At 45.1% G+C, this 27923-nt stretch overlaps 1 protein-coding gene across 2 annotated transcripts in view; it reads left to right on the top strand.

Moving 5' to 3' along the window:
* RHPN2 (rhophilin Rho GTPase binding protein 2) overlaps nucleotides 1–22328 on the top strand; it is a 286819-nt gene extending 264491 nt beyond the window's left edge. Inside the window, exons 14-16 of one of the 2 annotated variants that reach the window (XR_015302422.1) lie at nucleotides 13406–13561; nucleotides 17622–19204; nucleotides 19643–22328. Coding sequence is in view for 1 of the 2 variants with exons in the window: in XM_086945136.1 (XP_086801262.1) it covers nucleotides 13406–13561; nucleotides 17622–17879 (414 nt within the window). In the remaining variant the exon portion in view is untranslated. Of the gene's footprint in view, nucleotides 1–13405; nucleotides 13562–17621 lie in introns of both variants that reach the window. The other variant, XM_086945136.1, reaches the window with a different exon arrangement.
* The last annotated feature ends 5595 nt before the right edge of the window (nucleotides 22329–27923 follow it).

Raw genomic sequence — 27923 nt, 5'->3', positions numbered from 1 at the left:
AGGCATCCAATACAACTGCCAAAGGTGCTGAACCATTATTGCGGAGGAAGAAGTCTTTTATCCGTTCTGACATATGACTACAATACTCCTGGTCAAGCAGAAGTTTCTGCTCAAATGACCAGGCTGACCCAGGCAGCTTTGTCCCTTTTGATGGAAGTTGTAAAATCAATGGTTTGTGATCCGAGATAACTCTAGGATACGACTCACAGATATCCCCTTCGACGATCGAGTCAGACACCAAGAAGTAATTTAACCGGACGACTTTACTGTGGGGGGCTAAGAAGAAAGTATAACCAGGGTCTGACTAATACAACTTCTGCCAAACGGCAACCAAAGCGTGTTCGTGGCAGTGCCCCTGAACAGCCTTGAATGTCTTACCTTTCCTCCCAGGGTATGGAACATTGCAGTTTAAGTCAAAATTTGAATTCAGATGTAAATTCAGATCACCGCATAAGATTTTTGGGGAGGGCCATTGGGCGAATTCAATATTTAAAAAGTGCAAGACAGAGGGGTCGTTCCAGTTAGAACCGTATAGTGAGCAGATAGTATATGCAGACCCCCCTAACTGTTATATTGGCGAGAGCCCATCTGCCTGTCCACCTTCACCTGCTTAACGGTGCTAACTCCTCGCCTGGCCATTATGGCTACCTCCCTTGTAGTCGTAGTTTGTCGGAAACAGGCAATCAGATCCAACCCCAGTTCCTCTAACCAAGCACGGTTATTCCAAGGGACATGTGTCTCCTGTAAACATAATACATCTATGTCTCATCAGTTTAGCGAGCACACCCCTCTTCCTCCTATCGTTTAAACCACAACAGTTTAAAGAGCAGATTCGGATCCCACCATCCTAGAACACAGAACTGGCCAACCCGAATCTATCCAAACCCGGCCATCTAATAGCACCGATTGACTTGACTCCTAGAATGAGATGGAGACAGAAAAACTTGAAGAGCCTTTTATGTAAATTGCCATAACTAGCTTGTACATAATTGAACTGCACCCCCCCCCCCCCCCCTCCGCGGTCAACCTTCCCCCCCCCCCCAGCGCTTGACCTCCCCCCCCCTACCTCTTCCCAGCTTCAAAGTCATAGGGACCTACTGTCCCTGGTGATGTTGAGCTGCGTGATCCCAACTCACACCACCACTGTACCCAAAGTATACTCAAAAACAGTCTGACCGAAGCAATGAAGAAACAAACTGTATAGAAAGGAAAATAAGCCATAAACAGAGCAAGAGGTAACCTGGGAGCAAATAAGGAAAAGAGAGAAGCCAATAACCGGAGAGAAGCAGGCGGCGAAAAAAGAAAAAAAACAAATATTCGCCCACAGGGTATAGTAACATTTGACGGAAGACCACAGTCCATTGTGAGCAATCACTATCAAAAATATCAGTAGTGATCCTCTATCCTGTCTTCATAGTTAATCGCTACTCCTTGGCCTGAACCTCTGTGTGAAAAAATTGAGTTTGACCCTTAAAGATCACCTTCAGGTTGGCCGGGTTCAGGAGAAATACCTGAGCCCCCTTTGCCTGAAACTTAGGGATCAGTTGCCTAAGATGCCAACGCAATTCAACAATCTTCTGACAAAAGTCCAGGCACATGAAAAAGCTGTGGCCTTTACCAGTCCTTTTGCGGTCAGGCCTTGCCAGATCGTACAGAGATTAACGGGCTAGAAAGTTATTCAAGGAGATCAAAATGGCACGTGGGCGATTATCAGATTGAGCCCCATTTCCCTGTTGGTTGAAAGGAAAGCGATGAGCCTTCTGAATTTGCGTCTTCAAATCCCATTGTGGGAGATCCGGGAAGGCCTCCTCGAATAACTCAATTACATATTGGCGAACATTAGCCCCTTCTTGGCCCTCCGGGATGCCCAAAATTCTCAGATTGTTGCTCCTTTCCCAATTCTCCAAATTGCTCAATTTGAACACAGTGTCATCCCTAGTTGAGTGCATACTTTCCCCCTTAGACTGCTGAGCAGCTAGATCATCTTCCAGTTGCCAGTTTCTGCCTCTGTTATTCTAGAGGCAAAGTCTTCGCAATCCTGCGAACAGAATTTTACAGTTTCCTGCAAGCTTTCGACCCTAGACTCCTCTCTATGCGCCATCATTACGTGATAAATAGTGGAAAGCGTGATTTCCTCAGGATAGGCACAAGCAGTTCCATTCACCCCAGATGTTGCACTGGTCACTGTGTTACCTTTATCAACCAGTCCAGATGAGAACGAATAATCCCAGGACATAGCACCAGTGGTTGTTTCATTAGCGGCTGGGCAGGCGGAGAATGCGTTCGTTTTTTTAACTGTCTCAGTCCTCGATTAAAGTTGATCTCCGTCACCATCCCAGTGAAAACTACTAGTTTCACTACCATCAGTAGCCCAGTCCTTATCCTGGGCATCCTCTTTTGAGGAATTAGACACATCCGATATTGAAAAAAATGTATCTGATGGATCATCCTCCTTATTGAGCTCTTGGGCCTCCATATGGTCAATTGCATCAGATACTATTATAGTTTCACTTGGCATTGGCCTTGATTCTAATTTCTCTTCCAATGGGACTCCATTACCCAGCATGCAGCTGGGTTGCTGAACATCATCAGGATCGGGTTAACAGACAGCAAGGCGCAATTGAGAAGGCTTCACTCCTGTGGCGATAGCTGGTACTGCAACCTGGAGTACAGGCGCGCTTGGCAATGAAGACGGAGAAATGGAGGCAAGATGGCGGCCGCACTGACAGCTGAGTGAGCTGCTCCCCCGCTCTCCACCGCTGACCCGACTACCCGGTAATGAAGGACATAGCAGCCTGAGAGCTTGTCTTTCTTTGGAGAAGCAGGACTCATCGTATTGCCCTTGGTGAAAACTGAGACACCCCTACCTGAATGAGCTGGCGCTCGTGGATTTGGCTGTGCCGAGCCCCACTACCGTGCTATCTGTTGTCCTACTCCAGACCCAATCCTGTATTTGCTGCATCATCTCCTCCGCCTGCGGGGTGCCTATTTGAAACCATCCCACCAAAGGGTTCCGCTAGTAGGGGTCGCTGCACAACATTGTCGACTTCTGGGGCGGCTTCTAAAACCTCTGCCGCGGCCTCGATCTCTGAAAAGCGGGACGCCCAGGAAGCCGACAACTCACAGCCTGCTAATGTGACTTCGACCGGCAAAAACAACACTGCCGGTCGCAACAACAATAAACAAACGGTACCTGCGCTGTTCAAAGCCCAGTCCTCCAAGAACAAATCTTCAGCCAGTAATCGGACAAGGGGCTCTACCGCTGCTAAATCCTCACCTTCCATCATGGCTACACTGGCTGCCGGTACGAGCAAGGGGGCTCCCTCCATTTCTGTTTTTGTCTATTTAAAAGAAATTAGTTTCTCGAAACCAAAAATTGTTCTCCTTTGCTATGTTGAAAATATTTGTAGAGCGCACATACACCGGATGGTTACTTGGTGCTAAATATAGGCATACCTTGATGCTTAATTGGTCATTCGCACGCCTGGGAGAACAACCAGGTTTTGTAAGAATCTCCTGAATACAGGGTAGCTTCTACAAGATCCAATGTTAAAAGGAAGATCGTTCTAAAAATGAGAACACCACAGGTCAATTTAATATTAGGCGCTGTGAAGTGGGAGAGCCCATCTAAGAAGGACATGAGCCATCTAAGAAAGATCCCCGAATTCCTGCGTCCCTGATACGGTCCACCAGAATTTCGTGTCCGACCATGTCAAAAGCCGCAGAAATATCAAGGAGCACCAGGGCTTTGGTAGTACCCTTATCTGCTTCTTCCTTAATTTTTCTAGAACTGTCAGGATTACTACCTCAGTTGAGTGGAAAAGGCAGAAGCCTGCTTGGTGAGAATCAAGGAATTGAGACTGCTTAATGAAAGAGCAGACATAGTTTGCCACTTGGGTTTCCAACACCTTTTTTTTTTTTTTTTTTTTTTTTTTTTTTTTTTTTTTGGGTAAGACATTTATTGTGCATTGTCATAGAAAATTGACAGTCATTCTCGCCTACAACCTCAATAGGCCGGCTTGGCAGAGTACACAGGCATAAATGAAAAGTACACCCATACACAGCCCATCAGCCGACAACCATAGGTCCGGCGGCATATGCTCGGTGGTAGCGTAGGCAGTGGTTTCGACAATGCGTCCGCATGGTAGATTTGCCTGATCAGTCTTACATTTTGTGGCATTTTTTACAAAGGCCCCCGGAACCTAGGGGGAACTTCACTAAACATCAAAACAACAACCCCCTGTAAACCGTAAAGCACTGTGTCACAGCATTCTCCCCCCTCCACTTGCCCACAAATGTGGCCCATAGCGGCATAAAGTCTTTAAACATTGGAGCGCTCAGTCCTCATTGTCAGTAGACGCCATTGACAACATATACTGTTGAAAGGGCTCCCAAAAGTCTCTGGGGCGGGATCCCATAGGCAGCTCCTCCTCATACGTGACTAAGGTGTCTCTGCAGTAGGTCAGATCTTCCAACCAAGTTCTCACCTTAGGCTTTCGCCTACTGTTCCAGTGTAGGGATATTCGTCTCTTCGCCATTAATAGCGCTATCACACAAAGTTTACGCCGTCCCGCTCGCAAGTTTGGCACCAGTCCCAGGAGACAAACTTTAGCAGTGCACGGCAATTGGGCTCCTAGCATAGCGTTGAGTGTCTGTATCACCTGAACCCAGTATTGTGATATAGCGTCGCAGTGCCATGCCAAGTGTATGAAGTCCGCGTGTTCCCGCCCACATCTAGTGCAATTAGAGTTGTCTCTCAGCCCGTATCTGTGCAAACGTGCAGGGGTGTGGTACATCTGGTGCAAATATTTGTAGTGGATCAGTCTGAGGTTCCCGTTAGGTGTTAGCATCCCTGTTAGCATGCAGGAGGCCTCCCAGTCTTCTTCCGTGAGGTCCTCCCCTAGCACCGTGTGCCATTTTTCCCTGGCTCGTGTAGTGTTGCCTCCATTGCTAGCTTGTGCGCAGCGGTACAGCCGGGATACCAGGTGTGCAGCCGAGGGGGTGTTGATCATGAGTGTCAGTGGTGCTAGCGCTTGTGGTTCTGCTGGAAAAGACACAAAGTGTTCCTTCACCGCCCTCTGGAGTCTATAATAGTTAAAGCTAAACAACAGAGTTGGATTCTGGATATAGGTGAGTTGGTTCAGCTGTATAAAGTGCCCTTCCCTGTACAAGTCCCCAAGGGTGTCTATGCCAGCCCGTTTAAGGAGGTCCATTCCCACCTGTTCTTGCGTGACAGACAGCGCCGGGTGGTGAGCCAGCGGGAGTGCCGGTGCATAGAGTGGTGTGCATTTCGCCATCTTACTGAGTGTTCTCCATGCTTCCACCGTGGTGTTCACCGGGTTAATATCATGAGCGTGTAGTCTGGGACGTTTGTGTGTCAGTATACTCGTTAGTGGGATGGGGTCAGCATCTCCATGCTCAACAGCCACATGTGTGAGGAAGGGAATCTCGTGAAACCAGTGATGCGCATATTGCGCCTGAGCACATTGGTAGTATAGATAGATGTCTGGCACCTTGAATCCCCCTCTAGCGTACGGGAGCGTCATAGTCTGCAGGTCCAGTCTAGCTTGCTTACCCGCCCAGATTAAAGAGAGCATGAGAGTTTTAATGTTACGGAAAACCTCCGCCGGGGGCTTAATGGGGATATTGTTAAAAAGATATAAAAATTTGGGCAGGAGCACCATCTTTACAATGGCAAGCCTGTCCGCCAGTGAGAGCGGTAGTTTTATCCATCGTTTGACCTTGTCTTCCAGAGCAGAGACAGCCCTCCCGTAGTTGGTGCGGACTACTAGTTCTGGATCCCTGTGGAACCAGACGCCTAGGTATTTCGTCGGCTCCTCCTGCCATTCCAGGGGGTAGTCCAGGGGCATGGGTTGGGTGCTATCTGTCAGTGGGAGTATGAGGGATTTGTTCCAGTTAATGCGGAGCCCTGCATATTGGCCGAATTTAATGTATTCCCGCAGTAGGGGATTTAGGTTGGACTCCGGGTTCTTTACATATAAGACCATGTCGTCCGCATACAGGGCAATGTGTATGGGCCGCGTGGGTAACTGAATGGCTGAGTAGTGGTGGTGCTGTCTTATTTTACACGCCAAGGGCTCCAGTATAAGGGCAAAAAGCATAGGTGAGAGGGGGCACCCTTGCCTGGTGCCACGTCGGATGTCGATCGGGGTCGAGAGATGTTTGTTCACCCGTATGCGGGCCGTCAGGCCTGAGTACAGCATCGTGATCCAGCCAATGAATAAGGGGGGAAATCCCATCCGGAGCAGAACTGCGTGCAGGAACGGCCAGTCAATCGTATCGAACGCCTTAGCCGCGTCCAGCAATACAGCAACCGCCTTGATGTCTGGGGCCAAATAGTGCGCCAAAGCAAAGAGGGTGCGGGTGTTGTGTGCAGTCGACCGGTCCGGGATGAACCCCGCCTGATCGGGTCGTATTAACATCGGCATTAGTGGTTTTAGCCGGTCCGCCAGGATGCTGGCTAGGATCTTGGTGTCAACGTTTATCAATGAGAGAGGCCGGTAGGAGTCGCACTGTTCTTCATCCTTGCCAGGTTTCAGAATGGCGATGATCAACGCCTCTCTCATAGACGGAGGCAGAGTCTGGGCTTCATGAGCGGCCTCGTACAGGTTCACCAGATGCGGTGCTAGCGTGCTAGCGTACGTTTTATAGAATTCTATGACAAATCCATCAGGGCCCGGTGCTTTGCCATTAGGGAGCCTTTTGATGGTGTCAATGATTTCTTGTGTCGTGAGGGGTCTAGCTAGGTATTCCCTGTGTCCGTCTGCCAGCCAGGCAATCTCTACGTCTGCCATGTACTCCAATATCTCCTCCCGTGGCATCTGTGGTCTGGCTTCGTATAGCGCCCCGTAGGTTTCCCTGAATTCGCCCATTATGGTTGGCATGTCGTGCGCGCGTGTGCCTTGTGTGGTGCGTATAGCTGTTATGTGTTGTGGTGCCCTCCCCGAGCAGATTTTTTCTGCTAGGGCCCTGCCCGGCCTGCCCCCTTCCCCATATCTCCTGGCCGTGGTCCTCTTAAATATGTATTTGAGTTCGTCGTCAGCAAATGTGTTGTATTCTAGCAGTATGGCTTGTATGTCGCTTAATAGCGCCGTGTCCCCAGTGTTTGTGTAGCGCTGTTCCAGATCCCGGAGTATCTCCTCCCTTCTAGTAAGTTGGCGGCGTATATCCTTCAGTATACCTGCAGACGTGTTAATACACACGCCCCGTATTGTCGCTTTAAACGCTTCCCATAGAAGGCACGGGTCCTCCGTGGTAGGGGCATTTAGCTCGAAGTAGTCAGTGATCGCTGTTTGGAGTGTATCAACATAAAGCGGGTCGCGCAGTGCTTGTGCGTTGAAGCGCCATGTGTAAGGCGGTGGGACATAGTGTGGGATCCGTAAGCGTAGGAGCACGGGGCTATGATCTGATAGTGTTCTAGGGAGATGCGTAATCTGCTCCACCCAGGCGAGAACGTCTTGCGTGGCTAGCCAAAAATCTAGTCTGGACCAGCTCCTATTCGCAGCATTAATGTGTGTGGCTACCTGTTCCCCCGGGTGTAGTGTCCTCCACAGGTCACTTACGTGTAGATCAGACATTGCGTCAAGCAGCATTTCCCTTGCCCTGGTGTGGTGCTCAAGCGTGTGTGCCGCCCTGTCAAGCCCGTCCCTGAGTGTGACGTTGAAGTCCCCTCCCCAGAGCACATTGTCCGCCCGTACATCAGCTATAATATGCCACAGCCTTTCAAAAAAATCTGCATCGTCCACGTTCGGACCATACACGTTAACAAGAGCCAGCCTATGATGTCTCGTCTCGCCTACTACTATTACATATCGACCCCCCGGGTCAGTGTGCGTGTCTGTGATTTTGAAGTGAGTGCCTTTTTTTACCAGTATACTAACGCCGCGGGAGTACGATGAATAGTATGAGCCAGTTGTGGATTCTGCCCATTTGTTTCCCAGCCCGTGCGTGGAAGTGGGTGCCAAGTGAGTCTCTTGTAGGAAGGCCACGTCGACCTTGAGCCTGTCAAAGTACGCAAACATTTGCCTTTTCTTCTTCGGGTTCCCCAGCCCCCTGACATTCCACGTTATGAGGTTAAGTGTGTCAGAGCGCGCCATTAGCGTGTGGTCCGGTGGACATGTGCGCTGCGTGGTCTGTATGGCCATCTATGGAATAACACAAACCTAACATTTGCTATGAAGGCAACAAAAGAGGTCGCAATGCTTCTCAGACACTGTGCAAATACTGTAACATCAAACAGTTTCCCCATCCCCCCGCCACCCACTTTAGCACCCAAACTTCGCCAAAGCCATTCCCCCCCGAACTTCAGAACAGTGAGTAAACTTTTTGTGGGGAACACCCTCCTGGGGGTGCCGCCGAAAGCACACATCTCCATCCACATAGTGGATGTGGACGGGCGCGAGTAGCGTGCTAGTACATCATCAATATGAACACCCTGCCCCCCCCACCCCATCCCCGACCCCCCGCAGGCACTTAGTGACCCTCAACATTTTTTCCCCCACTTCCCTCCCAAATTACAAGACCACTCGCAGGAAGCACCGAGCACCCTCAATGTCAGTGTCTCAGGCTGCACAGTGATAGCCAGGTATCGTACCTCGTAAGTTGTCCGTCAACAGTTAGTGGAGGCCCAATGTCCCTGTGCCGGTTCTGTAGAAACAGTTCCCCATAGTACTCACTGCGCCACCGCCATGCACGATTCTCATCCAGGGTCCGCCAGCAGTGGGTGTCCCAGTCTCGTGGAGTGCCACGAGACGCTTCACCCAGTTTGTAGTGATCCTCGTGTGGCGCCCAACAGTTCCGGAGTAGTCCGATGATGCACACGGTGATCTGCCTCGCTTTCAGTCGTTGTCGCTCATTCTGCTCGCAGTCTCCTGGTTTTTCCGACGTTTGGCGAGGGTCTTGACGTACTCCTGTGCAGCCTGCACCGTCGTGAGGACCACCGGCTTACCATCCGTCAGGATTTTGAGTTTCGCAGGGTACAGCATCGCGTAGCCAATGTCCAGCTCACGGAGCTTCTTTTTGACTGTGGCAAATTCCTTCCTGGCTTGTTGCACCGCCATGGTGTGGTCTGGGTAGAACTCCAGTGAGTTGCCTTGATGGGTAATGGCGCCTTTTTCCCTCGCCAACCGGAGTATAGTGTCTCTGTCTCTATAGTTGAGCACCCGGGCGATGATTATTCGAGGTGGAGCTCCTGGTTTCGGAACGGGGGCCAGAGAGCGATGAGCGCGTTCAATCAGGAAGACGTCAGAGAAGCTGTCTGCCCCGAAGATGTCCTTCAGCATGCGTTCCACGTATGTCTCCATCTTGCCCGTGTTGGTGGATTCTGGCAGGCCCGAGATGCGTACGTTGTTGCGGCGGGACCTCGCTTCCTGGTCCTCCACCTTCGCCTTCAGGGTTTCCAGGGTCCTCTCAAGGGCGCCGTGTGATTTTGCCACGTCTTTGGAGTGATCTTCCAACGAGGAGATCCTGCGCTCCGCCTCCTCCAGCCTCCCCTCGTGGTTTTCCAGCTTGTTGGATAGGGTGTCCACCCTCGCCACGACACTGTCCATCTTGCCATTCATGTCATGTAGACTCTGCTGGATAGCCCTCAGTATCACCTCCATGCCGGCGCCCTCCTCCAGTACCTGTTCTCCAGCAGCTTCTTGTGCAGCGCCTGGTTTCGTCGTTTGCTTCCGAGTCTCAAAGGGCAGTTTCGATTGCTGCTTGTCCGGCTTGCCCATCGCGCTCGGGGGGCCACCTGGGCTAGGGACTGGAGGGCTCTGAGGTAATGCTGTCGTGGTTGTGTGCCGTGTGCGCCTCAGCCGTGTTCCAGACGTCCCCCACGTCGGGGCCCCGCTCATTGGGCCATGTGGCGAGCTCCACGGCGGTGCAGGTCAGTTGTGCGCGCTGTACAGTGGTGGCACGCGCCAGCGCATACAATGCAGGGCGCCGGTCGTGTCCCCAACACTCCCAGACCGTGTCAGGCGGGTTCGCCGTTGCTGGCGGGTCTAGGTTGCGCCGGCAGGGCAGCGGTCAGCAGCGGTGAGCAGTCTCCGAAGCGTACGTCTCCTGCAGCTCACCTCTGGTCATTGCTCCACCCAAGGCTCCGTGGCAGCTGCGCAGGGTGAGGTCTCCGCGCCGGTGGGGCTCCGTTGTGTCATAATAGCGAGCTGGCAGCGTCCGGCGCAGGTTCGCTGAGTGTGCGTGTCACCGCTTCCGCCATTTTGGCCGCAGTGAAACGCAGACAGTCCGCCGCAATTTCTGCAGGCTTCCCAGGCACATCTCACCTGAAATCCGCCGATAGTAGCGCTCCACAGCTAGCGCGGTGAGGGGGAGTTATCCCAGTGGTCATCTGTGGGCGTCATCATGCTTTTTCACCTGCAGTCCCCGCAGCCGCGCGCCGCCATTTTGGGCAGCCGGTCCGCTCCAGGAGAGGTCAGGTCGGCTATCTCCGGCGTGCGGTCCGGTTCTCGGCCGGGCTCGCCACAGATTACAGGCGAGTTTGTCAGCCGTCCATTCCGCCGTTTTTTGCTGGGGTCGGGTCAGGTTTAGGGTCAGGGGTTCCGAGGAGACGCGCCCGTCCGGCGGAGCCGACTTAGAAGTCAGCCATCACGCAGTGCGCCCTCTAGCGCCCCCCGGGTTTCCAACACCTTGGCTAAGAAGGGGAGCAGGGAAATGGGGCGATAATTTAGCTGGACCAAAGGACCTATAACTGCTTCCTTAACACCATGCGCGCTAGCGGAATTCCGCTAGCGCGCTGGGTGTGAAAAACGCACTTTACGTGACGAGCTGGGCTCGTCATCAGCGTGCGAGGAGGCTACGCCATGACGAGCCCAGCTCGTCATGAGCGTCGAAGGGGTTAAAGGCTCAGGGAACTGAACCCTAAATTAATGAGTCATTCTGAAGAGCGAGGGCAGGGTCAGGGCATGCAGAAAAATCTTCCCTTAGGATATGAGGGGGCAGCTGTTGGCAGTAGATCCAGACTTGACTCCGATCAGCAGGTTCAGAAAAGCTTCTCTGCTGATTACTGGGAATTTATACAGAGATGGAGGGTTTCTGGAAACCGTGGGTGGAGCATCATGGTGAAGGTTGCCGAGGATACTGGATTTAATAGTAGTAATTTTATAGATTTTTTTTAAAAAGCATTCAAAGAGTTACAAAGTGACTGAGTGGGAGCTAGTTTTAATGTAACTGTCTGAATTGGATAACTCAGTGACAATTGCATTTATTGGTATTCAATTTGTTTGTGGAGTTCAAGATCTTGTTAGAGAAGTAAGTAGCTTTGGTTCGTAAAATTGATTTTTTGTATTGTTTGAGTTAGGCTTGGTAAGTGTCTTTTTTTTATCTGGAGAGTAATTCCGTCTCCAGATTTGTTCTGTTCAGCGCAGGTCTAGTTTTTGAAGTTTTAAGTCTCCTAAGAACCATCTCTGGGCATCATGACGCCTGGCTGTTTTGATTTTCCTAAGGGGGCCTGGTTATTGCTAGCTGCTGTTAGCCATTTATTATTTTCTTCACTTAAGTCAATGGATGGCTGATTAGTGGGTACTGTGGTTGCCAGCGAGTTACAGAAGGCATTAATACTGATGTGGTTCGAATTCCTTCCCATTAGCCCCTCCTTGACTGGGGGTTTTGGATATTAATGGGTTATTAAGAGAAAACTCTGACCAGGTGCATGGGGCTGATTAGTGGGTACCGTGGTTGCCAGCGAGATACAGAAGGCATTAATATCGATGTGGTTCTAATTCCTTCCCATTAGCCCCTTCTTGACTGGGGGTTTGGATATTAATGGGTTATTAAGAGAAAACTTTGTTTAAAAAGTGAGCTGACCAGGTGCAGGGGGACACTGTCAGTGTGGACACCGTAAGGTTGGAGGTCCATATTTTGTCAATGATGTGCCCTTTTATATGGGTAGGAATGTCAAACGTTGGACGCATTTCATCCCATTGAGTATGTCGGTCAGTTCTGACTAGCATGGACCACCCAACACATCATTGGCCCAGTAATTAAAATCGCCAATTAGCAGTATTTTAGCGTGGTTGATTACCAGGTGTGATATTTGTTCCCACGGTGATTGGGAGAAAAGGGGCATATTCTGGGGAGGTCTCTACAGCAGTACACAGATTAGGGGTATAAAGACAGTGTCAAGTTTAATAACTAGGTTTTCCACGAAGGTGATGTCTAACGTGGTGAGGGTGGTGAATTTCGACTCTTGGTGGATTATGGCTACCACCCTTCCCCCTATTTTCCTTGAGGACAGTTTGCTTTGAGAATATAGTAATTGTTGGGAAGAGCTGCCAGAATATTGGGATATGACTCGTGCGAGAGCAAAGTTCCAGTTAATAGAAGTATGTCTGGTTTGGCTGAGTCCAGTAGATGAGATATATCCAGTTGATGTTTTACCAAGGACTGGGTGTTCAAATATATTATTGTTAGTTCAGACGGCCTATGACTATCCTTCCTTTGGGAGATGTCTACAGCGGGAGGTGGCTGATCGAGTTCAGGGAATGAATCCCTGATTTCCATACGCCTAGTTTAACTAGTCTGGAGCGAGTAAAACGGGATTAAGTGGGTAATCTTTAGAATGACAATGTTTTAATTTAGTCATCGAATAGTTTAACATTTGGGCATAATGACTGGCCCCGTACAGACGCGGACGGGTGCAGACAGGGATGCCTTTGGCACGCCTGCTCTGCGTGTCCGCAGTGCTCCCGCGCTGCAGCCGGCATTACATTGCGAGTTGCAGCTTTTGGCTCCTCCTGCCCACCGTGATTGACATTAGACAAAATTCGACAAATCATGTAGTTGTATGCTGTAGCATCTCTCCGTCAGAAGCACTATCACGCAAAGCCACACATATATATATATATATATATATATATATACACACACACACATTTTTAATAATCACATTTTAACACTATACTTTCACATATAGATTACTAGTTCCCTAAAGTGTATAATCCTAAAGTCTCGATAATCCAGCAATACCTATTAAGCATGCTTCCATAAACTATCACCCTTATAAACCCAGAGATATGCTTCACAGAGCATCTTTGGAAGATGTACTACTCGTCCTATTATATTTCACAGATACACAGGTAAATGTTTGTGGAGTAAAGGTGCAACAATAGACTCCATACCAGCAGGGAGTGTTCCCTTAGCAGACAATTGTTATGTTCTACACGATAAACGCCTACTAAGTGAATTGTATATGTGGTTATTTTATGGTAGTAATGCCAGCTGAACTAAATAACACTCCCAATGGATATTTTGTTCAATTAATGTAGGTATGATTCATTATAGAACTGCAGTTTCATTTATTTTAGTTTTATGATATCGGCTTATGTTACTAACTACATTGAATTCTTGTTGTCCACATACTAAACTCCAGACGTTTGTCATTTAGGATCGGGGGTTAAAGGAAGGAGACTATATTGTTGCAGTTGAAGGCAAAGATTGTAAGTGGATGGGAGTGACCGACATTGTCAGCCTATTTAAAGGAGCTGGTGAAAAGGGCATTGAAATTCAGGTCATAAGCTCCCAGGAGCAGACTTCGTGTCTGGTAAGTGTAGAGTTTGGTTTATGTTTGAGACTTAATTAAAAAACATGTTATATGATGGCAAAGCACAATAATTGAGAATGCCAAAGTAAACAAAATTAAGCTAGTGTTTCAATTCATGTAATGTATGTAATGATGTCTTGTAAAGCGCCTGAATCACCCCCACATGGGGTATCTCCGCGCTGTAGACCGCTGGGGAATCCGTCCTGCTTTCCCTGTGAGATGGTCCCTACTGGGTATCTCCAAGGTGAAACCAGGCATCCCCGGCGTATGTGGGGGGCCGTTGTGGAGATGAGGCAAGCTAATGCCCAGAGTTGCCGAGTGTGATCCCTGGTTATAGTAGGCACGGAGGCGAGAATTATCGAGTCCGCTGACCCTGGTCCACGACCCAGCCGCGTCAGGAATTGAACCCTGGTCCCGGGCCGTCCTCTGCCAGTTGTGATGTGTTGAGAATGTTAGGAGGCATGCTACTCTTTTTATGTACTTGATTTTCATATGATTCAGTCAGTTTTCTTTCTTTGTTTTTATAAATGCCCTGAGACATGCCTAGCACCCTAAAGGTAGACAATTGACTTATCCACGAACATGGCAATGAAAAATTAATTTGAATTCTTGTACGTGTGCACACTTTTCCTAGCCCATTGTTCCCAAACAAATATTAACCAATACGGGTCTTTCTGGCAAGTATATGTGCTGCTCTTTTATTTATTTGACTTACTGTAGTGCTTTCAACACATTATTTACCATTTAACCAATGAACAACTAGAAGACATTAGGCTCTGATCTTGTTTCCATATGTGCAGGGTGTTTGTTGTTATCCTGACTCTTTTTCTGAAATAGAGGATGCTATTCTATCCCAGGCTCTACCAAGTCCTGCATCCTTTTCCCTAATTTTGTTTCCCTACGTAGCATGATGCCATCTGTTTTGGCCTATTTTAGTGTTTTCTGATGGCATGCTTTAAAGTTACAGCTCTTTCTTACTTGTCATGTCGCTTCACTGATGCAAGGGCTAGATCAATTATTCTGGTTGCTACTTTCTTGGCTTTAGATGCAGGCTTCTGGGGTTCCTGCGTTATGTATGCCTCAAGCTACGTTGATCAGGTCAACTACCTTCTCCCAAGACTCCTTTCAATGCAGAGCAACTCCAGATCATATGGTAAAAGTCTGAGCTCACTTCTCCACAGATGGGACATTTCGCCTAAACGTTGGGAAAGATCTTGTTCATTTTTTTAGTGGTGAGGTATGCTGTGGGAATACAATAGAAATGTATCAGCCCAAACCTTGCATTTCTACCAATTTTTGGGTGTGCATTTCAATACTCTTCCCCAGACTTCTTCAATAATTGGGCTACCAACGTGTGCCTCTCAGGCTTCCGTCATTGCATCCATTGAGCCTTTAAACTAGGTCAGAAGTGCCTTGCATATGATAATCATTGCTATAGATTTATAATTTATGGAGAACTCTTTCAGACCTTCGCCAATCTGTCCTCATCCCTGCTTCTCTATTTAGCTCTCAGCAGCATTTCCAAGAATTTTTATAGTTGGAGAATGGACATAGTTCCTTCTCCTAGGTGTTGCAACCTCTTGTTAACCCATCGCGTGACCCATAGCAGTTTCCAAAATGCTATGTTCCTTCTCAATTCACCTGAAACCCCGACATTTGGCCATATTGCTGTAGCGCCTTCCTTGCCGCCTCTACTTTCGATTGTTCGTCAGAATATGTCATGCATGTAAGGATATATTGTCTTGCGCACCTTTAACAATGATGCCTCTGTATGTACCCCTGCCTTCTTGTCCCTGCCAGTGGTCCAGAGGCGCGGGCAAACAGATACATAATGTTATAAAGTAATACAGGAAAGGAAGACAAATTAGAATAAAGAAATACAGAGTGATAAGAAAAGAACAGCAGAAATAACAGTTGTACTGAAAATAATTAAATTCACTATCCTTGTTACCCTTTAAAGGAAGGTAGAGGAGATGGTGGAAGGTGCTAAATTCAACGTTTCGTCATATGAAGATGTCTCGCAGCCTATGGCACTCAGTTACAGATAAAAGCATACTCATCGCAAGCCAGCACATAGAAGTTGATGGCATACGAAACACATACAGACAGTCCACTAACACCTTGTAGAAGGGAAGAACATGCTACGGACCCAACCAGGGCAATGGTTGCCACCCGCCATCTAGTAGATGGTTCCAGATCAAAGGACATAAAACTGTACGTAACTGAAAAGTCCATGAGGGAAACACCAAACGTGTCTTTCCCGCAGCAATACCCCCAAACCTGAGTTGAATTTAAATGGGAAAGAAAGAATAATGATGATACTATTGACAGGGGAGAGGGCCACACCATCATCATTATTATCCAGGGCCGAATTAGCCAAAGAATTGATGCCCTGAGTGATGGACTGATGATCCATAGCCACAGTCAATATAGGATACAGTGAACAATGGACTTAGCCTTACCCACACCAACTAGACAAATCACGATCGCTCAGCAGTCTTCAATGGTCAAACCATGCAGGTAAACTGCATGAAAATGGAGGCACGGCAACATCATCGATACAAAAAACTACCTCTATGCCATCTAACCCCCCCCCCCCCCCGAACTTCACACCAGTAGCCGTGGCTTCAATCGTTAGTGCATCTTCAACTACCACCCATCCACAATTTGCCACAAGATATTCTTCTTTCCAACAGAGAAGCAGAGCGTGGAAGATTTATTTTTATATAGGTTTTATTTTGTGCAATTGTACTCTAATGTAGTAAAGGGCTTTACAAGAAACAGCTAGTATACACAGAACAACCAGTTTACACATGTGCTATGCTGAAGGATCACAAGAGATTCGGCAAAATGGGCAGGATGACCGAGGCGCACAAGACAGGGAGGAAGTAAAGTTGTAAGAGGAGAGATAGAAAAAAAACTCTGGGTGAAATGGGAAGAGAGGGAGTGGGAGGGGTAGAAGTGCCACAAGCAGAGCGGAAGATGGTGTGAGGCATAGAGCAGGACATACTAAGTGTGGCAGGGAAGGGTTGAAATGATCCAGGGGTCTTGTAGGTGACCCCAACTATTCCATGGCCTGGACTTTTAATTGCTTCATAAAGCCTGGTTTCAGAAAGTTACACACCTCCTGTTGGTTCGAAAAGTCTTTTTGCATAAGGTGAAGTTGTCACAACAAAGAAATTTGGTGTGAATAGGGTGCCATTTACTAGGCCAAACATTACATTCCACTGTCACATTCTGGCCACCGTCAGCACTTTCATTTTAAATCAGCACCATTGTTTTATAGAATCGAATCAGACACACTAGTTTTTGGAAACATTGATGAACCCTTATGTACTGTTTCCTCTAACTCCAAGAAATCATCCTCAAATCCCTTCTCGGCCTCGAGTTTATAAGACTTGTGTAGGAGACGACACTCCAGTGTTCTCTGTGGTGGAAAACGATTCACCTTACTTACTTATTCCATCCATTACCAGAAGGCATTGGGAATTAAAATTCTATTGTAATGTTCATAAATATTAATGAAAATCCCATGAGGGATAAAAATATATTTACGTTTAATACTAGGTTGTCATGACTATCTTTATTAAACTGACAACTCTCCCAAAGCTTTGAGTACTCAAATTATGGATAGTCGACATGAAAATCTAATACATTAATTACATGTAGACATGGAAAAATACCTTTGAAACGTGGTTTTCACTCATCAAGATGCTGATTTATTAATTTTTTTTTGCATTTTTTCACTTGAAGATACTTTTGTAAACGTTATGACATAAGCAAGATGATGGGTGTTAGAGATACATTTGCTGCTAAACGAATTTATGTTGTCTTTTGTTGCTCAATTTAAAAAGTATTACATTATTTGAATGTCTTATTTAATTTATCATTGGAGTGCCAAGGATGCCTAAGGCTGGATGTATTGATTTAATTTCTTTTAAACCGAAGTGCCTAATATTTGTAACTTTGCAAACATGAATGCACATTTTCAGTTGAAATCATTTGGAAAATGTGAAAGGACGCTTTTGTAATTTACTCTGTATTCTCTCTTTTTGTGCAGCATAACAAAAGTGCCACCTACTCTGTGGGAATGGAGAAAGCCTACTCCATGATTGGTTTGTCTATTCATGAAGATAAAATTGATACGACCAAGAAGATCACAAAAAAGCTGTCTTTTCTAAGTTGGGGAGTCAAAAATAGGCCGAAATCTGTAAGCACACTCTGTCTACCAGCTGCCGTCAAGGGACTGGACCAGAGAAAAGATCAGAGACTTGGGACCAGCTTTGCCGACCTGGACACTGAAAGTTCTTTGTACTAAACAGTTATAAGATTGTGAAAATGGACTTTAAATTCATGAACCTATTTGTAAATATCCCTTACCATGAACCATTATATTTACTGAATATATACATATTTTTGAAATCCTGTAATATATTGCAGTTGAAGGTTATATTGCACACCCCTTTGAATTACTCCTGTACAAACCATGTGTAAACCAATGTTGTAAATGTGAAGCTGCTTTTCATTGGTCATATACCTGTTTGTGTGTTAGCTATATTTTGGGGCACTCTAATGTTTTCTTTTTTATTGTACACTCATTTCATGGGCCTAAGTTTTGGTTGTAATTATCACCTCTGCATTGTCGGAGACAAGGAATGATCATACTGTGTAATATGACTTAGTTTAAAAGATAACCTATTTGTTTTAGCAGAATTAATGTTCTTGTACCTACTGTCAACATATTGACTTAGGATGTTTACAGACAATCAAGTTTTAGATTTGATTTGATTTGCAATTTGTAAAGAGTAACCATCACCCTAAGGCATCAAGGCGCTGTAGACCGGCCGTCCAGAAGAGGATTGAAAAAGGGATTACCCCAGATAAATGCTAGGCTGAGAAAAGCCATGGCGGAAAAGCCTTTCTGAATGAGAAACCGCAATTCTCTTGTGATTTATCTAGTTCACTTACAAATTCATAATGTAGTTTACAGCTACAAACTAAACACTTGAAAGTGGCTTGGTCAACACTGATTCTATCAAATACTCTTGATATTGGGATCCAATATATGTATATATATTGTTAGAATGGAAGCTGCATGCCTCACCTGATCCTTTTCCAAGAGTGTCAATTATTTAACCGTAGCACTATTTCAACATACCTAAAAATAATTTTTTTATACGTAATATTAATCTGCACTTTCTGAATCATCCCCAATGTCAAATCAAGCCTGACTGACGCTGAGTGGATACATTAGATGGTAAAATCCTACATGGATAATCTTTATGCAAAGAAGATCACAAGATACAGCCTGAAAAATGTTGTTAGAATTGTGAGTTGCATGTTATGTCCAGTTTTAGTTTGTCGGAAAAAATGTCTGGAAAATTGGAAGAATAGATGGCAAAGACTAGGTTTATACTAGTCATGATCATGTCTCCTTCTGCACATAATGGTAACCAAAGACATTTGAAAAATTACCTACCAGGAGGTATGCAGTATTTATGCCACATCCGATCTTTATGGAATGGATTGTGATGCAGAAGAGTGGGACAAAGGTTAGCTGACTCAGTCACCAGATAAGTTTTCCTTTCTGCAATATCACTGCAAAGTTGTAAATAAAAGGCACGTTCAAAACTTTCCCTGAATGTTATACAAAGGGCCTGATTCTGATGCAGTTTGGAAAGCTTCCCAACTCAATAGGTTTGGGAATGGCTTCTAACTGACCGAATACCATGCATCTTGATGCTTCCAGATACGATTTAGTTGGACTCCCATTGACTTCAATGGAAGCCTTTGTTCCGATTCAAATGCATGGGCTCCCACTGAAGAAAGGAGTACCTGGGGAAAATAGGGCACCCCCTGGTGCCTGCCACACTGTGCATGGCTGGTAAGGAAAGACCCATGGGTACCCCCTTGACCCCGATTGGGAATGCTCGGGTTTGGATATTCGGAACGCCTAACTCTCATCATACTCAGTCGGTTGGAATCTTTTCCGAGTCGGTGTGAAAGACATTCCCGATCTGATTTAGATGGAGCAAAAGCCGTTAGGAGGCCTTCCTAACCGCATCAGAATCAGGCCCTTAGTTTGGTAAATGATCTTGCCTGACCAGGGCAACGCCAGCAGTTTTCTTTTGTCATTCATCCATAATCCTGCCCCATGAAGAATAAAAGACCCTTTACTTCAAATATGGGGTATTTTTGTAAAGGGAGCCTTCAGTATGAAAATTAAAATACAACAATCTTCTAAGTTTTCATTCTTTTAGGTGTAAATTCTCCATTCTCTATGGGAAAAATATACTTCATACCAGATTCCATTATAGTACATTATTAGTGAAAATGATAGCGGCCATAACTCCCGATGCCTTGTTTTACATCCGCCTCTTTTAGGCACACAAATTGTCATCCGAGATACCTGCAAGTTCAGGTTCTGTGGGCATTAGCAAACAGTTTCACTTCTAGTTATTTAAGATCAGGTAATTAGAAGGAGAAGAAATATAATGTGCAAGCAAAAGGTGGCGATTATATGCACCTCATAAATTGAAACATAATTGAAGGGAACAAAGGATTGCAGGGCAGAAAAAAAATCAAAATGTGAAAGAAGACTTTGTTGTATAGCAAAATTAGTTCATGCTACGGAAAATGCAGTACAAATATTTTGTAAATGGCCACAGTGCTTTGTTTGATAAGAACATCCATCACATTGCTCCTCATCATGGTCTGTTGCGTGAACAGTGTCCATCTTTGCCATCTGACATTGACTCAGCATGTCGCTTTACTCAAATTGAATGAGGTATTTTTTTTCTTTTTACTCCAAAGGTTAACCAGAGTAGAGCAAGAGGTTGTGAGATAGGTTCATGTAGGAGAAGGCTGGAAAACATAAAAAAGCCACTGTCGTTTTTCTGAATATATTTAATTGAAAAACAATTCCGCATTTGCACCCAGCTAAAGGATCCCCTCCCCTGCTTATTCACCTTCTGCCTGACAGCACATCTTTTACAAATAGAATCCAATTTAATGTGCACTTTCATATAGGTTTGAATATTACAACTTTTTATAGTGCTTTTAAGTCACAAGAAAATTCACTTGAAGTGCACTTTGATTTATGTTTACCGAAAACAAATGTAACGACACATTTTTACAAGAGATGTGAGCTAATTAAGAGTTGCTGCAAACTATTTAACTTTAAGAGTAATTTATTGTTGTGGAATAGTCAGACATCTTGTGAGCGGTGCAAGGTAAATTATATTCAGTTTATTAGATTGTCTTAAGCCAGTGCAGATGACTAAGGAAATCAGTTGACACCTAGACATCTGTTCTTTTTGTTAATTCCCCCTCTCTGGGCAAATTAGAAAAATGCAATGCGATTTAAATTACTTAACAGTAATCAACCAGTCTTAAAATACTCTCTTGATTCCAAACCATGGTCTGTTGCACCCCAGTGCTGCTTTTTATGCAGGGGTTAGAACTTTCTATGGATCGATTTAATTATAAAGCAAAATGTGGTGATGCAATGTCCTATTGGAGTATACTCTTATGTTAAAATAGGTAGTATAGCAAATCAAGTTGAATATTTCTTTTACAAGTCTCTGGAGGGGGGGCAAACAAAATGTTAAATATTTATTTTATACTTAAAAATAATTTGACATCCTGTGTTCTAGCTCATTTTATGCATGTTTCGATCTCTATTTTGGATTTTTCAAAATCTTTCTTATGCTCCCTTCTACTTCTTAGCCTTTTACTCTGTCTGTCATTTTGTGCTATTGGCAAGTTTGCAGGGACAAAATACATGACATTTGAATGTTAGACAATTCTAAAATTTGAGGCCTCATCATCTAAGCCTTACTCAAATTTGAGGCATCATCCAACCTTACTGGCTTCTGACCATGTAGCATTTCTTAATTTTTGTTCAGAGCAGTTGACGTTTAGCATGTTATTCAAGTCGCAGTCACAAGCCAATGCAGTTGTGAGAGTGCTGTTTCACAACTGCACCTCCATCTGGTTAGCCAGGCCTTCAGTTTTTCACAGCATGCGGCATCTGACCAATGGTGCCGTCCCTTTGTGTAAATACCTGAGAATGGATTTGTAAAAAGTAGTTTTAACTTCCAAATGACTAACAAGAGGCCTTAAAACGTAGGAAAGTTGTCAGACTACAATATTTATACCCATGATCACTTGTTATAGGACAGCAAAGTACCATGATCACTTGTTATAGGACAGCAAAGTACTCTTGGATTAAGTGGAACCTCTAAAAGTTGTTAGATCACCATTCTCTTGTACAGGCTCTTCAACGTGGATTGCCATTGTGTGAATCAAACCCCACTGTTAAAGTGGTGATAATGCTGAAAATAATCACACACACAACTGTTTCATAGTTGCTTAACGGCAGATGGAAAAATGTAAATATATATTTATTAATGGAGTAGGGCAAATACTTACTCCTCAGTGTCTTACGTAGTTACTTTTTGTGACCGATTGAATGTAAATATCTCAAGATTTATGTTAGGGTGAGACTTTCTACTCTGGAAGGATGATGCAGTCTTTTCTACAAGGCTGCTGACTTTGTAGTGACATGGACTGCTTAGCCTTTCTGTACACCGTGCTGCTCTAAAATCAGTCCCAAGGAAAACAATCGTGAACATGTTTATTGTGCAATATTTAGTTTAACATATTTAGAAGACAAAGTATTGTATCCGGATATGTTAACACCATTTATAGTTACTTTATATTCTTTTATGTTGTCATGACTGAAATAAAAAATAGTTCTGAAAAACATGTGCTCAACGGTTTCTGTTGTGTATTGATCTTAGTTTAAAAAGCGCAACTTGTACCATAAATAATTAATTAATGCAAAACTCTGACCATCCTATACAGTAATGAAACTGCACTGTAGTGATTTCTCTCTCCGATGATGGCTGTCTAAACCTTTCTCTCAATCAGTGATGATCTGAAATGAAATAGTGTTTTATAAAGCGTGTGTATGCCAAGGTGTCTTCGCGCTAGAGCTGACAAATCCTAAAATAGAGGGGACAACATGAGATTAGGAGTTGGGTGCGAACAACTAAGTTTTGAGCGCCTTTCTGAATATTTGTCTGTTTGTTTGGCATCTTAGGTTCAAAGGCAGAATGTTCCAAAGTTTAGGGGCCAGGTGGAAGAAACATCTTCCACCCCACTTTACGGTCTTCATTCTGGGGATGACCAACAATGAGGCAGTCGATGATCTGGGAACGTGCTGTTTAATTAGATTCTTGAACTATACCGGTCTAGTCCTGTGGAGGGTCTTATGGACGATACATAAAGGTCTTGAATTGTACCCTTGCCTGGACGGGCAGTCAGTGTAATTCTCAGATCCCTTTGGACACGGAGCTAAATTTGTCTAGTGTAAGTAGCGATCGTGCTGCTGCATTTTGGAGTGATTGAAGTTTGCGTAAAGTAACTTTATTTACACCTAAGTAAAGGGCATTGCAGTAGTCTATCCTGGATAACACTAGGGTCACGATCGCTGTTTTCCTTAACTCCATCAGGATAAATAAAAAAACAATTCTTATAATCTTCAGGGTGTGATAACAAGATAAAGGAATGGAATGGACCTGATTTGACAAGGATAGAAGATCATAAAGAAGGACGCCTAGACTTTTTACCTTCTTCACAGGGGATGAGCAGGATCCTACCCTTTCCGCCCACCAAGCTGTATTCCAGAGGTCTGTGTTCTTACCAAAGAGTAGTACCTCTGTTTTATCGGTGTTTCATTTTAAGCAGTTTTCATGCATCCAACCTATTATGAGCCATACAGTTGTTGAATCTTTTTGCGAAATCACCAGGGTTTGAAAGAGACACCTCTATTTGTGTGTCATCATCATAACAAATAGTGGTGAAACCCTGGGAGTGGATGAGTTTTGCAAGAGGGGGCCACATAGGCTTTGAGGTTTCAGACGGTGAAGATCCTTGGGGCACTCCACATGGCAGTGCGTATGGATGTGATTTGTTTCCACCAATCGTGACTTTGTTAGGAATGATTCAAGTATCTTAGAGGCTTCACCAGTGATCCCCATTTCGGCTAAGCGCTGAATGAGAACTTGATGGTTTACAGTGTCGAATGCCGCTGAGAGGTCTAATAAAATAGGAATTGCCTTTCCTCCTCCATCTAACTAGCAGCGGATCTCTTTGGTGGCTACAATAAGGGCTGACTCGGTACTGTGTAGAGGCTGAAATTCATGTTCTGGGTCCATTTTATCATTTGCTTCCAGGAAATCTCGCAGTTCTTCATTTAGCGCTTTTTCCAGAATTTGAGGGAAATGGCAGGCAGGAAATTGGCAAATATTTTTTGATCTCAGTGGTTTCTACAGTAGGTTTTTTCAGGATGGGTCGTAAAAGGATTTTTTCCAAATATTTGGGAAAGATCCAGCGTTTAGTATGTTGTTTGAGAGAGGTGCTAAGTGGCCCGCTATGGTGTTAGGTGCTAAGTGGAGGACCGTAGCCGGACAAGGGTCCCGTGGGGAGTCTGATTTGGTAGACCTGATTAGTTTCTCCACTTGCTCGTGCATTAGGCGGCTGAAACGGCTAAGCTGAGCCTGCTCAGTCTCTTCCCTATTTTAGGTTTAACCACACTACTGTAAAAATAAGGCCATGCTCCAATGGGAAGTTTTTTTTGTACGATATTAAGTATGTCAAATGAATGCCCACAAGGAGAAACATGTATGCAAGCCCCTAGCATTGTGCATAATTTCTTGCTAGAAGCATAATCCAGTTCTGATTGCTATCTCTATCTACAGATCCATCTTTAGACTGAGTCCAAGGCCTCAGACTGGATCCGTAAAGCTTTACCATTGCATTGTTTTGTGGCGCCTCTATCTGGCATCATGCGGCTCTGCGCAAATGCCACACAGCCCTGGAGCGGAGACACAAGAACAGCCCCTGTGTTCTAACGTCAGCCTATTTCTTTCTGTGCCTTCTGACGCGGAGCTCAACTCAACTTTGTTGGTTTTTTGCCGACTTTGAATGTTTTCACCACTGTACTAAGGAACAATGCCCTTACCCAAAACGACTGCAGGAAGCAGATGTTGGTCACGGACCAGCACAAGGTGTCTTTGGTGTCTAGAGTCAGGACAGGACTCTATTAAGTTGTGCAAAAAGTGCGCCATCATGCCCCGGAAGAAGACCTGAGAGCGGATTCGAAGCTGTAAGTCACTGAAAATAAGATGCCATTGTGGCCTTCACACGTAGGTCCCCAATCATGTTCCAAGGCACGGGCACGGACAGTCTGATACCATGACAGTTCATCTTTGCCCTGATAACCTCCAGTACTTCAAAGTCCTCCGGTAAGCCGAAGACCAAGTTAAAGCATAAGAAAGTGGAACTTGACCTAATTCCCTCCGCTATGGCATCATGACCTCAGTTGCACTCCTTGAAAGCCTCAGGCCGCAAAGCAAATTCCTCAGTTGGTTCTAACACTCCCTACATTTCCCAGGACGACATTGACCCCACAGCATATGGATGCCTTCAAGGAGGTCATGCTGCAAATGTTTGGAGCACTTGCAGCTCCCTCTGGTGCGCCTACAGGCCCCGTAGAACCGCTGAGGCCTCAGCACAGACTTCACAACCCCTGAAATCCACGCTGATCTCTGCCACCCCAGAGCAGGTAGTGCTAGAGGATGATCTAGTGCTGATGCACTTGTTGGATCTCACACCGACTTTGTACTATGAAATAACAAAAGTGCAGCTGATCATCATGCATCCTGATTCTAATCCAGTGCCTCTGCCATGTCACACCTACTAGTAGAGGCTTCGATGTATCTTTGGTTTGGACTCTGACCCTAGACCAGAGTAGGAGGCACCCCAAGGTGTCAATGAGAAGGACGACTTGTTCCCCTTTCGCTATACTGATAATCCCTTGTATTGTGATTTATAGAATGCCAGTGGGCAGGACACCTCACCTGTGAGAGCTTGACTTGCCCCTACAGCCAGCAGCGGAGGAAGTGCCTTGTTTGCAGTTGTGATCCAAAAGGTGGCTGGGGCACTTGAATTGCAGATACCCACAGTCCAGGCCAAACCAAATGTTCTAATGGACATGTTGAAGCATAGGCCAGCAGCTTCTGAGCCCTTACTTCATTTTAACAATGCCTTCACTCACAGTTTGATGCCCACTTGGTCGAAGCCTTTTTCTTACACACCTGTGAATAGGCAGGTGTCCAGAAGTCAGAGACATGTGCCTGTTGACCTGGATTTTCGCACAGAGGACACTACTCCAGAAGGTGTTATTGTAGAGGCCTTGACACCAGTAAAATGAACACCACTTCCTTTCCAACCACTCCTCTGGAAAGGGAATCCAAGAGAACAGAATATTTTAGCAAGAGCACATTTTCTTTGGCCAGCCTAGCACTGCATTCCATGAATGCTGTTTGTTTGCTGGGCTGTTCTAAACATGACTCATGGAACACGGCCAGCATTTGTTCAAATGTACCCTGATAAATATAGGTTCTGTTAAACACGTGGATAAGAATATTATCCCACCTGTTAGACATTTACACATAATCCTGAAAGTATAACGTGTAGTTGGTGGGGAAGTGGGCACATATTTTCAAGAATTGTTGCATGGCATTTTTCTTACATATTGCTTTTTTTATGGAACCATGTTGAACCATGTTGTTTAGTGTCCTTGTGTTGGATAATATCGGTTTTGTTTCAGAGACACAACGTTTCATCTTAGGAGGTGGACAGAAGATTTGCTTGGGGGAAAAACCTAGAAGTATACGGTTTTCCAAAAATAGTTTGGAAATGAATCAAGAGGATATCTCCTGGTATTTTAAGACGAAGATTCTAGTATTTGTGTGCTGGATATACAATTGAGGACGATATTTATGATGTGCTCTCTGTGGTCTTTTAGAGGTTGCTGATCTTAAATGGCATTAAAAAAATGATCACATAACGAAAGCCTCAAATCTCGACATAAAATTAAAGAGTTTCTAGAGTGCCCACAAAACCTGGTGGTAAAAAAAAAAAAAAGAACAGAAATGGTGACAATTAAATTATTCACCCACAAAGCATGCAAAATAGTTCAGTTAACAAAAGAGAGGAACAGCATTTAGACTCCCAAAAATTTGAGTCAAGGGCTTTCACTCCAAATTGAAGTTCACACCACATAAGGCAGAACATGGAAAAATAAGTGAGTGTCGAAACAAGACCAGGAGAGGAAGGATGGTGAAGGGAGCTCCAAGCAACTGGACGATAATGAACACCTTTCCATGACAGTGAAGCCAGAGACAATGTCAAACAATGGGGATAACCAGGGTTATAAAAGATGGGGTCCTCTGCTCCATGCGGAGTAGAGACCACATGACTGTAAGGGACGGAACAAGTACTGACAGGATGTACAAGAAATGGAGATCATGCTAAACATGCAGGATAGTTCTTCCTTTCTGTTCGAATTCTTCAGAGTCCTTGAATCAGGATTATCAAGTGCTGGTAGGAATGAATAGAAATAACTCACATCAAGCGGTGAATAGACATTAGAATTTTTGCTTCTTGAAATCCAAAAGAGACTGAATCCATCAGGAAGAGAGTTCCGGAGAATGGCTCTAACGGAGGAAAACATCCTGATTACTAACCTTCATTATATTAGTACCTAGTCTGTCTTCTGCATTACAGTCCAACCATTGAACATCAGTTTTGTCTGGGAAAACTGTGCTAGCCATTTATGTGTAACATTTTTCAGTTTCTCTCTTAGGATGAGAATTCACCTTTCACCCGCAGTCCATGCTTGTTCTATCCAAGCAGTACCACAACAGCCAAAGGTAGACCGCACAAGAGGGACAGGCCAAGGGAAATCTTGACTACGATGACAGAGTAGGGACACAATTTAAGATCACGGATAACCAATTTGAGCACTGCCACTACGCAACTTCCTCTTTACAGTCGACACATAATGAAGATATTCTAGATAGTAGCAAGTCATCCAGCAGCACCCTTTGCCAGTCACCTATAACGGCCTGTGTGCGCATACTGGTCCCAGCACATTGCTCAAGAAGGCAAGTGTTCTTTGGAGGTATCAACAACTTGAGGGCTGATGAAGAGTTTGAATATAGCTCAAGATTGTCTTCAGGGAATTAAATATTCAAATTCGAGAATGTGTCCGAAAGATATTGTGTTGTACACATTATTTGTGGGATCATTTTCTTTGATCTGAAAAGTCAAAGACAATCCACAAGGATATGTTTACAAATCCTAATTTAACACAGACCTAGAGAATATGAGATGATACAAGGTTTATATAGTAAAATTAAGCAAAACATCACAGACTAGTATTATAAAAATTAAACAGCTATTTATCGTTCCGAACATATTAGTACAAGTATTGGCAAAGCCAAAAGGT

The sequence above is a fragment of the Lissotriton vulgaris genome, chromosome 12 (genome assembly GCF_964263255.1).
Source record: "Lissotriton vulgaris chromosome 12, aLisVul1.2, whole genome shotgun sequence".
NCBI classification, from domain to species: domain Eukaryota; kingdom Metazoa; phylum Chordata; class Amphibia; order Caudata; family Salamandridae; genus Lissotriton; species Lissotriton vulgaris.
This window is presented reverse-complemented; position numbering and strand designations above follow the sequence as displayed.